The sequence below is a fragment of the Myotis myotis genome, unplaced genomic scaffold (genome assembly GCF_014108235.1).
Source record: "Myotis myotis isolate mMyoMyo1 unplaced genomic scaffold, mMyoMyo1.p scaffold_m19_p_1, whole genome shotgun sequence".
In the NCBI taxonomy this organism is placed as follows: Eukaryota; Metazoa; Chordata; class Mammalia; order Chiroptera; family Vespertilionidae; genus Myotis; species Myotis myotis.
In genome coordinates this window covers 204,553,076-204,565,545 of record NW_023416313.1, presented here as the reverse complement: position 1 = coordinate 204,565,545, position 12,470 = coordinate 204,553,076, and the positions used below count along the sequence as shown (strand labels likewise).

General features: G+C 41.0%; 1 protein-coding gene across 12 annotated transcripts in view; it reads right to left on the bottom strand.

Moving 5' to 3' along the window:
* The window catches only part of TTLL5 (tubulin tyrosine ligase like 5), a 268,899-nt gene that overhangs the window by 198,790 nt on the left and 57,639 nt on the right, over positions 1–12,470 (bottom strand). For all 12 annotated transcript variants that reach the window (XM_036313636.1, XM_036313719.1, XM_036313619.1 and 9 more), the window contains 2 exons: positions 1,722–1,803; positions 64–125 (listed from right to left, as the gene is read on the bottom strand). In XM_036313636.1, the coding sequence (XP_036169529.1) occupies positions 64–125; positions 1,722–1,803 (144 nt within the window). The remainder of the gene's footprint in view (positions 1–63; positions 126–1,721; positions 1,804–12,470) is intronic.

The window sequence follows — 12,470 nt, the reverse complement described above, 5'->3', positions numbered from 1 at the left end:
GCCTGAAAAAATGGACGCTCTGGATAACTTTTATGTGCGATTTCAGAAAACACCACTACTCACCTACAACAGTGAACATATCTGAAATCATACTGGCTTTAATCTTTAGGTCCAGAGGGGCATCACTAACAGAAAAGAGAAAGAAAAGAGCAATCGATAATTTCATAGGTTAACATAATAGCTGCCCCTAACGGGCCCCAATATAGCAAAGCTTCCAAATGTTGATGAGCAGCAACACACAAAGCACATCCAATCTGTGGAAAAAGAAAACGAAATCTGGCAAGAGTACTAGAAATAAAAGCTTGATGTTAAACTCATCCTCCGTAAGGCAGGCCCAGCACCAAGGCGTTGATTCCTTGACATGCAATCTTTTTAGTCGAGAAGGTCTTGTGCAATTCAAATTTTGCTCAAGTCAAGAATACTGCTTCATTATCACTGCGGACTTTAGAGGTTCAGACTTTTCTATGAGGTGCCCATCAATGAAATTATTTTTTTACTGATGCAATAGTCAAATCACATTTGCATGCCACAGAAGAAACTTTGGCTCTCTCTGGACTTTTTTTAAGGCATCATTTTCTGTTCTAAGTCAATCTTCTTAAGCTTGCAGGCTTGCAAATGTGGGCAAAATAAATATAAATTATCCCAAAATCTGACCAAATGATGCAGCAGGAGCCCACGTGGAAACAGAAACAGCACAGACTGAAAGCTGGAGGCCCCCGTGTGGCGGTGCCTGCCATGTTGGCTGTGCTGCGGAGGCGTTTCCCCGTGAGCCCACGCATTCCGGGGGCCTCTAACACTGTAGGATGTCCCTCTAACACCGTATGTGCTGGGCGAGCTGATAACAGCTGACTGGCCAGAAGTGTAGCACCACATCTGAAGCATCTGCAGTATCTAGCTCCACACCTTACTACTGGGATTAAGCCAAACTCCCACTCCACAAAGTAGTCTATCTATCTTCATTTGATTCCCTGGCATTTTGCCAACATTGCTCATCCTCAACAGTGCAGGAGCTGGGTGGTCTCTGAAATGAATCTCCAGGATTCCCTAGCTGTTTAGAGAAGCATATACCGAACAGAAACTCTGGCTCTTGCTGCAGATATAAGCAGAATCTCCTCTAGTATTAAAAAATGTTTCTTACCTTCTTCTGCATAATAGACAGGTTAAAAATTATTGGAAATGTTTAAACTTTAATCTTGGGTGAATACCAGGACAAAAGGACCAGCTGTTATCTACTCTACCCTAGGCCCAGCTCTATAAGTATCTTTATAATTTATGTGGATTTGAGTCTGTATAAGCTCTTCATAATAAAGGAAATACAATACCACATGTATTTCTTTAGCCTTAGCAGAACACCTATAAAGTTGAGAGAAAGAGAGAGAGAGAGAGAGAGAGAGAGAGAGAGAGAGAGAGAGAGAGAGAGAACTGGGGATAAAAATGTAAAAATGAATGCAAGAAGCATCCTTTAAAAGCCCAGTAAGACAGTAAACATAAAGCACAAATTGACTAGTAGGATAGGGATCCATGGCTGCCAAATGGACTTTGACAACATACCACAAATCTCCCAAATTTAGAAATTCTAGGCATCTCTATCTAGTAACTAGGGGGAAAAAAAATCTTCTAGTGCCAAGAGAAATGACAAAAAATAAAAAATAAACAAACTGTGTTTAAGTGCTATTCACTAGAGGGTTCTCCTTTGCTATTAAATAGAACAGACTACTTACCAAGCCAAAGAAGGAGAGAGATTCACTTCCAACAACCATGGCTTCAGAGTAGAATCTATGAGCACGTCAAAGCCATAGAGTTCTAGAAATACAACAACATGATACACAAGATCAGTTTCCATGTCACAACCAAACAAAGATCTGGAAGATTCAATCCAATCAACTCCCATCAGAGGCCTAGAAACTTGCTGAGTATCAGTAGTAAGAGGAAGCAGAAGCGGAGAATCTTTCAAGTTCAACAGAAATTAATCAAGCTCTAGAGATAATAAGAAAACAATGCTATAAAAGAAAACCCAGTTTTACCATCTCCTCTGTTGACATCCTGATGCTAGAGGTTAACAGCATGATTCTGCTGTGTCATGGGTTAAAAAAAAAAAAAAGTTGGAAAGAGGAATGCCACAAGTGCATCCAATATCAACGCTGCTTTGGGCTTGTTCTAGGTTGTCTACCACCACTTCCCCATCACACTCTGAAAACAGAAAAGTCTGTTGAGGGCCTCTCTCTAGGATCCTTCCGTCACATTTTCTTAAACCACGATCTTGCTTTAGCAATCTAGTCAAGAAGACACCTAAATGTAAAATGTATTTATTCTCTCCCCTTCTCTATGGTTTCAATTTCCCTCTGAAGATAGAAAATAACACAGAAAGGATGAAAGACAGAAGAGAAAGGAGCCAGTGACAGCAGAGCAGGACCGTGACAGCCACCCTGCACCTCCTGAGGGAGCAGGAGTCACATTTCCATGGCTCTGGATTCGTCACTGATTCTCTCCCCTAACTCCCCAATTGTTGCAAAGAGCAGAGCAAGAACCATGAGCAGCCTTTTCTCCCAGAATGCAGGGATGAGCCTAACTTTGTAATAACCTCAGTGGACAACCTTTATTCTCATTATTATTACTACTAAGAATCTACACTGCTGGTGAGAATGCAAACTGGTGTAGCCACTGTGGAAAACAGTATGGTATTTCCTCAAAAAACTAAAAATGGAACTTTCATTTGACCCAGTAATCCCGCTTCTAGGACTATAGTCCAAGAAACCAGAAAGGATATATGCACCCCTACGTTCACAGCAGCACAATTTACAATAGCTAAGATTTGGAAACAGCCTAAGTGCCCATCAGCAGATGAGTGGATTAGAAAATTGTGGTACCTCTACACAGTGGAATACTATGCTGCTGTAAAAAAGAAGGAATTCTTACCATTTGCAACGGCATGGATGGAACTAGAGAGCATTATGCTAAGTGAAATAAGCCAGTCAGAGAAAGATAAATATCACTCATATGTGGAATATAATGAACAACATAAACTGATGAGCAAAAATAGAATCAGAGTCACTGAAGCATCAAACAGACTGTCCAACCTATGAGGGAAGGCGAGGAGGGGAGAGGATAAGAGATCAACCAAAGGACTTGTATGCATGCATATGAGCATGACCAATGGACACAGACTGGGGGAGAGGGGAGGGAGGGCATGTGCTGGTGGGTGGGGACGGCTGGGGAGAGATCAATGGGGGGAAAAAGGAGACTCATGAAATACTTTTAACAATAAAAAATTTAAAAAATAATAATAAATAATAAAAGGAAAAACCTAACTGCAAAATCTACAAGTCCATATTAGTATCATAAAAGCAAGAGAGAATAAAATATGAGTCTGATTCAAGAAAAATAACGTTCTCTTCAGATTTTAAAAGCTGAAGCACAGGATTCAACTGTTTCATAAAGTAGTAATATTATCAATAATAACAGTATGAGGAACAGGATGAGAATAATGATTGATCCATATATTGATGAGATTTGCAGAATCAATCACAAATGAATACAAATTGAAATCAGAATAGAGACTCACTATTTCAACACCTCACATTAAATAGCCAACACATTCACTTAACTATATTCCAAATTAAGAGGCAAATTCCAAGAATTTCATTTGAAAGGCCGAGAACCAATATTCTGGAAAGGAAAACATATAACCCAAAGGAAGAAAATATCCTTTACGGTGATAACTTAATTTTTACTCAGGTGAATAAAATCCATCAATCTCATAACAATCTCATAATCAGCTTTGAATCTAACTACATCTTATTCAGGCCCAGGTTGGATCTACTATCATTTAAGAGTGGGATAAGTTAGCCAATCGGTGTGGCTCAGTGGTTGAGCATTGACCTGTGAACCAGGTGGTCATGGTTCGATTCCCCAACAGGGCACATTCCCAAGGGTTGGGGGCTTGATCCCCAGCAGGGAGCAGCAGGAGGCAGCCGACTGATGACTATATCTCTCTATCCCTCTCTCTTCCTCTCTCTCTGAAATCAATAAAAACATATTTTTTAAAAAGAGTGGGATAAATCCCTGATAGCATTACAACATGGTGCAAAGCCCAGCTCACCTAAGAAGCTGGAATTGGGGTAAAGAAATGGGGTGAAAAGACAGCATTTGTATCAGGCTTATCTCTTAAAATCATCGGCTCAGCTTAAAAATAACAATTTAGGTCCTTTACAGGCTACTAGAGTCTTGATAACCTTTTTAACTTATGATTGGTCTTTTCTGTGGACATTAAAGGTTTTAAAAGGTAAGAAGCAGGTTGTACTGAGAATATTAAACTTCCTCACCTTTCAATTTTGTGTGTTTTAGCTGCAGTGTCTAGAATTTCAAAACTTCAGATTCCAGGATGACATCTCCCAGTGTTCCTGTCATTGAGGGGTGCAGGCAAGCTGGGCTTTCCCAGTTCTGAGCTACTTTCTCTGTTCCTCTGTGTTGCCTTCATCATGACAGGAGAGCAAGTAGTTTTGAAAGACTGTTGCTACCACCTTAACATTTCCACAGGAACTTTTTCCTTGGTGAGAAATATTTCCTTAGCCCCCAGCCAAATCAAAACAAACTTGAAAATTATACTAGTGAACGGTAAGAAAAGCTTGGCTCCACTTCTTACTTTACATTAGCATCCTCACCTCCCTATTTCTGTAACGCAGCTAATTTTCTTCATGCCTATTCACTCCCCAACCCATAAGAATGTGCTCTGCTCCCACTCTCTAACAGACTGTTCTCACTATGATCACCAAAGACCGCCTTACTGCGAAGCCCAAGCATCTGAAGCTGTTGACCATCCCTTGCTTATTGGAACTTCCTTCTCCCTTGGTTCCAGGACACTGCTCTCTGCTGGTTCTCCTCCTCCTTCCTCTCCTTCTCTCATTCCTTCTCTCCTGCCCAGCTAATCACTGGTAGATTTGCCAGGGTGGTTTCCTCAGGGCGCTTTCCTTCTCAATTCTACTTCTCTTCTTGGGTGATCACATGTATTCTCATGGCTGCAATTCATATTATGATGATGACATTCAAATCTACATTTTTAGTCATGTGTCTCAAGGACACCAAATCCATAATTCCAACTGCCTTTTGACAACTTCACTAGGACATCCCACAGATACTCAACACTCGGCAAAACATAATTCATTATCTTTCCCCAAAACCTGTTTGGCTTCCTATTATTCTCCATCTTGAAAAATGGTAACCCCACCCATCAGTCTCCAAATCCAACATATTACCAGATCTCTCTTTATTTTTCTTTAATCCAGCCTTCTATGTTTTCTTTTAAGGTATAATATACATAAAATGAAATGGACAGGCCTTAAGTATACAATTTGATATGAGTCTTGATGATTCGATACACTCATATCCATCCACACAGAACATTTCCATCACCCCAGAAAGGTCCCTCATGTTCCTTCCTGGTAAACACCCTGCTTCCTCTGTCACACCCCCAATCACTATTCTTTTTATTTTATTTTTTAAGTCCTCCCCCAAGGATATGTTTACTAGTTTTAGAGATAGGAAAGAAGAGGGAGAGAGGAGGAAGAGAGAAAAAAACATTGATGTGAGAGAAAAACATGGATCGGTTGCTTCTCAGATGCACCCCAACTGGGGACCAAACCTGCAACCAAGCTATGTGCCCTGACTGGGAATCGAACCCAGGACCTTTTGGTATATGGGACAATGTTCCAACCATCTGAGCCACACCGGCCAGGGCCCCCAATCACTATTCCTATTTCACTATAGATTAGTCTAGCTTATTCTAAAATTTCACATAAATGGAAGCATGCAGTATATACTAGTACTCTTTTGAGTCTGGCTTCTTTCATTTAGCATGTTTGTGAGGTTCATCCATCTACCATTGTTTCTTATTTTAAGATAGGCTTATTGAGGCATGTTTACATACAATGAAATTCACACTTAAAATGTACAGCTTGATGAGTTTTGACAAATGTATACAGTTGTTTAGCTGCCACCACAATCAAGATATAGAATATTTCTACCACAAATATGACCTTCTGCCCCTTTGCAGTCAATCCTCATTCCCTATCCACCAGCAACCACTTATCTGATTTCTGCCTTTTCCCACAAAGTCAAATAAATGGAATCATACTGTATTTAGCTTTTTGAGAATTATTTTCTTTCACTTCACATGTGCTTTTGAGAGCTATATATGTTATTATATGTATCAATCATATAGTTCTTTCCTTTTATTATTAAGTAGTATTCCATTTTATGGACATACCACAATTTATATATCCATTCAACAGATGATGGACATTTGTGTTGCTTCCAATCTTTGGTGATTATGAATAAAGCTACTATAAACATTCATGTACAGGTATTTATGTGAACATATGGTTTCATGTTTCTTGGGTCACATGGTAAGTATACGTATATTACCACTGCGTACCTCTTACCTATGAAATGATTTCCCTAGCACGAGTCTCTCCCCATTGTAGTCCATTCTCTACATGGTATCAGAATTACCTTTCTAAGACATAAATCTAATAGATAAAGACAGGCAGTGATTGTCAGCAATACACACTGATGTCAGGTTGGTTCCCGAAAGATTTTAAACTAGTCACTTCCAGTAATGTTGAACAGTTTTCCCTGTGTTGTAATTATATCATACCAAGCTTTGGGTCAAATCATGATAAAAGTTAAAGAAAATAATAATGATCCTATTGCTCCCCTGTTCACAAACCTCCAGTGGCTGGCTGCTGTCTACCAGATGAACTTAAGCATGTCAGGCCTTTACAGCTGGGCCCCAACCTATTTCCATAACTTCACCTCCAGCCACCCCATCCTAGGCAGGCCACATCTAGTCACAATGGCACATCGTTTCATGACACTGTTCTGCATGTCATATTCCCTCTGCAAGGAATGACTTTCCCTGGCTCCTCTAGGCACAGCTGGTAAGTCTTGTGTATCCCAAGGGCACTTGAGTCACCCACTACTTGTATTGTCATTTATCACTTCATGCCTGCTCCTCCCTACCACTCAAGGCCCATGTCTTATTCATCGTTACGTATCCAGCAGCCTACATCATAAAAAGAACATAGAAGCCGAAACCGGTTTGGCTCAGTGGATAGAGCATCGGCTTGCGGACTGAAAGGTCCCGGGTTCGATTCCGGTCAAGGGCATGTACCTGGGTTGTGGGCACATCCCCAGTGGGGGATGTGCAGGAGGCAGCTGATCGATGTTTCTCTCTCATCGATGTTTCTAACTCTCTATCTCTCTCTCTTCCTCTCTGTAAAAAATCAATAAAATATATTTAAAAAAAAAAAAAAAAAAAGAACATAGAAAGCAATCAAGAAATACTGAGGTGGGGGAGAAAAGAAAATAGAAGGGAAAAGAAAGAAATTTTAAGTGAAAAATTGTATAATTTTTGAAAAAGACAAAAGAATTTGAAGGTACTCCCCCAAATAACCCTAATCACAAGACGAAATATTCACAATAAAACCACCAACCATAAAGAAAATAAGAGAAATTCTTATTAGGATTTTGACATATTAAGGAAAAACTTGATAAAAGATGGCCTAGGGAGGGAAGGTAAAAAAATATTTCATAGAGAGAATAATAAGACATTCAAAGCCTAAAAGATTACTAAACATGTCACACCACTAATTTTGGAATCAATCTACTAACCCTCCCCAGAAATAAAGTCCCAGTTGAAGCTATAATCCCTGAGGCAGTGGAGAGGGCTGACACTATCCAGGGCTCGCTGTCAGGCAAATGCTATTGTAGAAAGGAAATTCTTTTCACCTTGGCTTTGGTTTTGATTTGAAAACCCAAGGAGGAAGTCTTTATCTGGGGTCCAGAAGGAGAATTTGGAAAAAAGCAGGTCAAGGTCCACAGGAAAATGAACTAAATAAAAGAAAAAGCCCAGAGCCAATTTGTTAACTAGTCCAATAAATCAACATGGTGTCTGGCTACCATATGTAAAGGTAGGTTTGGAAGGAGTAGCTAGGACTTGGTATTGTTGGTTAGAGCAGAAAGAGTGCCCTTTCTCAGGCCTGATCTACTAGAAAGGATGCTATGCTTTCTCCTGAGATTTAGTTACAGGAGAGCAGGAGAATCCAGAATATGGGGCATGCCAGAATTGGCTGGACACATCAGAACTTGTCTTTGTGTGGGTGGAGAAAGAGCCAGAGACCTGCCTCTCAAATTTGGCTTTGCCATTTAGGCCCTAGGACAGATTATTTAACCTCTCTGAATCTTCTTTCCTTATCTATTAACATGAGTAATAGTTAAGAGGAATAAAGAATATAACCAATGAAGAGTACTTACAAATAGTAGGTACTTCCTATTAAGTCCCCTCTACAATAAACTTCTCTTCCCATCTAAATAGAGCATGGGATGAACCAGACAAGAAGCCTGTCTCGAAAAGTGAACTGTTTGATGACTTTCATTATTTTTTGTTGCTATTGGTCAAGTAGTTTACATTGTTGGAGAATGTATATTGCCTGCTTCCATTCCTTTAACAAATATTTATGGGCCTTCTCTCTTTAAGAATGTCAGCTAACTCTGTGAAATGGTGTAGAGCAGTGGTTCTCAACATGTGGGTCGCGACCCCTTTGGCGGTCGAACGACCCTTTCACAGGGGTCGCCTAAGACCATCCTGCATATCAGATATTTACATTACGATTCATAACAGTAGCAACATTACAGTTATGAAGTAGCAACGAAAATCATTTCGTGGTTGGGTCACAACATGAGGAACTGTATTTGAAGGGCCAGAAGGTTGAGAACCACTGGTCTAGAACAATAGCAATGAAAGGTCAAACCAGCATTCATTCAATAAAGAGAGACTTCCTGAGCCTGATTTATCCAGAGCAAAGATACCACTAGTCTCTGACCTAAACAAAGCCAGTCTCATCAATTTCACAAGTGGCATGACAGCGGGTTCATATGATCCCAGGCTAGAGAGGAACAGGGTCATAGCCTGTCACTTCAGCCATCTTCACACACAGATAAAATCAGTGTCAGCAGCAGCATCTTTAAAGAGCAGCTAACATCCTGTTGTTTTTGGCTGCTTTTCTCCAACTGGTCAAAAAAGCTGTTCTCATAGCCAGTCATCTCATGGTGCCAATTTCCTAAGCATATTTAAAGGGTTGCTGTTTAAGCACATATTTCACATGGTACCACATTTTCACAATCTTGAAGGCAATAAAAATTAGATTGTCAAAAATCTGTTTTACTGGGAAAGTTCTATAGCCCATATGGCTCAGTGGATAGAGCATTGGCCTGCAGACTGAAGGGTCACGGGTTCAATTCTAGTCAAGGGCACATTCCTTGGATGTAGGCTCGATCCCTGGCCCGGGTTGGAGTGCCTACGGGGACAACCAATTGATGTGTCTCTCACATCGATGTTTCTCTCTCTGTGTGTCTCTTGCCCTCCCTTCCACTCTCTCTAAAAAATCAATGGAAAACTATCCTTGTGTGAGGATTAACAACAACAATAAAGTTCAATAAATCAAGTCTTATGATCAAGATGACTTAATTGCCAAAACCCATCTTCTGACCCCTTTTCTCTAAGCTGAGTCTCTCTCATCTGAGTTCTTCACTCACTAGCTCTAGAGCCTGAAGAGTCTTAATTTCTCAGGATCTCAATTTCTTTTCTAGTTGTTCTCTGAGGTCCTTTCCAGATGTACACATCTATGAAAAAACATTAAATGGCTAATGGATGGTTTGTGAAAGTTCCTAAGTCTATATTTACATACTAATAATACAATGCAAATATATATGTATACACACACACATATATGTATATATATATGTGTGTGTATATATACACTGAGTGGCCAGATTAATGACCAACTGACGTTTGTAGGCAAATTAGTTATAATTTCATGCTGAAGTTGCTAGAGGGCCAGACCATTATAAATAGGGAAGCAGGTTGTTTACCACGATAGTAGAAGTGATTGTTTTCTGAAGATATGGGTAAACAACGCGATTTAACAGCCTTCGAACGTGGGCTGAGTGGCCAGATTATTATGACTGCCTGACGTTTGTAGGCAAATTAGCTGTACACTGCATCGTGTGGGATATGGGAGCCGAAGGCCTGTTCGAACACCTTTGCTGTCTGCAGTTACCAAGATAAAACGTCTCCAATTCACACAGGAACACAAGGATTGGACAGTCGAGCATTGGAAAAAAGTCATATGGTCCGATGAATCACGTTTCCAGTTGCATCATGCAGATGGCAGAGTGAGAATTTGGTGGAAACAGCATGAAAGCACGCACCCCACATGCATGAGTACAACCCTTCAAGCTGGTGGGGGGTGTTATAGTTTGGGGCATGTTTTCCTGGCATGATTTGGGCCCTTTAATTCGTGTGGAACAACGTCTGAATAGCACAACATACCTAAGTATCGTTGCTGATCAGGTTCATCCTATCATGTTGATGGTGTATCCCAATGGAGATGGCTTCTTCCAACAAGACAATGCGCCATGCCACGGTGCTCGTATTGTGCAGGAGTGGTTTCAAGAACATGAGGGAGACTTTACCTTGCTTAGGTGCCCCCCACAATCACCAGATCTCAATCCTATTGAGCATTTGTGGGACGAAGTTAAAAGAGCCATCAGGCAGCTGGTTCCACAACCATCAAATCTCACAGAACTGGACAGTGCTATTCATTAGGCATGGTGTCAGATTCCTTGCATCACCTTTCAACATCTCGTGGAGTCAATGCCAAGAAGAATCACCGCAGGATCGAAGGCAAAAGGTGGCCCGATGAAGTACTGACTAATAATCTGGTGGTCATAATAATCTGGCCACTCACTGTGTGTGTATGTATATATATATACATATATATATATATCTATCCCCTATATAACAAAAGCCTAATATGCTAAGTGTCCGGTTGTCCAGTTGGCTGTTCAACCAATCAAAGTGTAATATGCTAATGATATGTTAAGGCCACTCAACCGCTCACTATGACATACACTGACCACCACGGGCAGAGAGTCGACCGGTCGACTAGTCGCTATGACGTGCACTGACCACCAGGGGGAAGACGCTCTGAGTGGTAGGTGAGCTTGCTGCTGGGGTCCAGCCGATCAGGACTGAGCGAGATGGGCCAGACACACCCTGGGGCCCTCCCATAGTCCCTCCCCAGCTGGCCAACCTCTGTCTCTCCCTGGCCCCGATTGTGCACTGGTGGGGTCCCTCAGCCTGGCCTGCGCCCTCTCACAATCTGGGACCCCTTGGGGGATGTCAGAGAGCCGGTTTCAGCCTGATCCCACAGGCCAGGCCGAGGGACCCCACTGGTGCACGAATTTGTGCACTGGGCCTCTAATATATATATATGTATGTTACATGCCATGTACAATTTGGTTTGAAAGGAAAAGATTCTTATCTATGCCCTGCACAGAGCATAAAGTGAAAGGAAAAAAAAGTTCAATGCCTACGTAAATAAATGAATGGAATACTGAAGGTACCTGGAAGCACAGTTGGGCATCAGAAGGTAGGGTGAGAGAGAAATGATAGGACAGAAACACTTAGATAGCAATGGAATGCTCCTGGCAAGGATTCATAATGTGGAAAGGCAGAAACAGCAACCAAAAAAAAAAAAAAAAAAAATAGTGAACCCCATCACTGGACTATTGGCTTCCTCTAAAAGCACCAATGCTCTGTTCAAGCCAAATTCTTCTGGGAAACTCTCAATTCCTGTTTACTTTAAAACAAATAAAAAAAAAAAGGAAAAAACAAACAAAACAGCTTATTCCTTGTAACTTAAAGCCCATGGGAGGTTAGGAATCAGTGGGAGGCAAAGAGATCCACACAAATATACACGCGTTTACAAAATCATGTCTGATGGGGGGAGGTTAACGAAGCACACAGAATCCCAGGGCTGACAGGAAGTGGAATTACAACCACAAAAGCCAAGAACACAGTCAATAACTTAAAAAACTCCAGATGCACTCAGTTTATTAAAACTGAACACAAGTAGGGAGGGGGAAGGAGACCACGGGTGAGGACACGGACCTCGGGGGTATTCACCGAATCAGAGAAAGTCGCTGCTTACTTCACATCAGACCTTCGATTGCCATTAAGTATAAGAAAGTCTTAAGCTTCCAAAAGACAATCAAGCAATAAAACAAAATAGAAAAGGAAACATTCAGAAAAGCTTGTGATGATTCTAGAACAAAGATTTTTTACACCAAGAAATTTACCCTCACATAACAGCCAAGCAGATGTGGAAAAGAAACCTTTATTTATTTTTTTTGTCTAGTAAGGTTTTTGAAGTTGGAGTTACAGTCCCCACACCCTCTCCTCAAACAGTTTACAATAATTCTAAGAGCTCTAAGCCCTTACCAAATCAGATTTATTATGAAGCCTACTGTCAGGCCACCAAAAGGCAATGAAAACAAGTACCAATCAGTCACTCAACAAATATTTCTTAAACATCCTCTAACACAAAATGCTGCTATGCATGGGAGGGGCA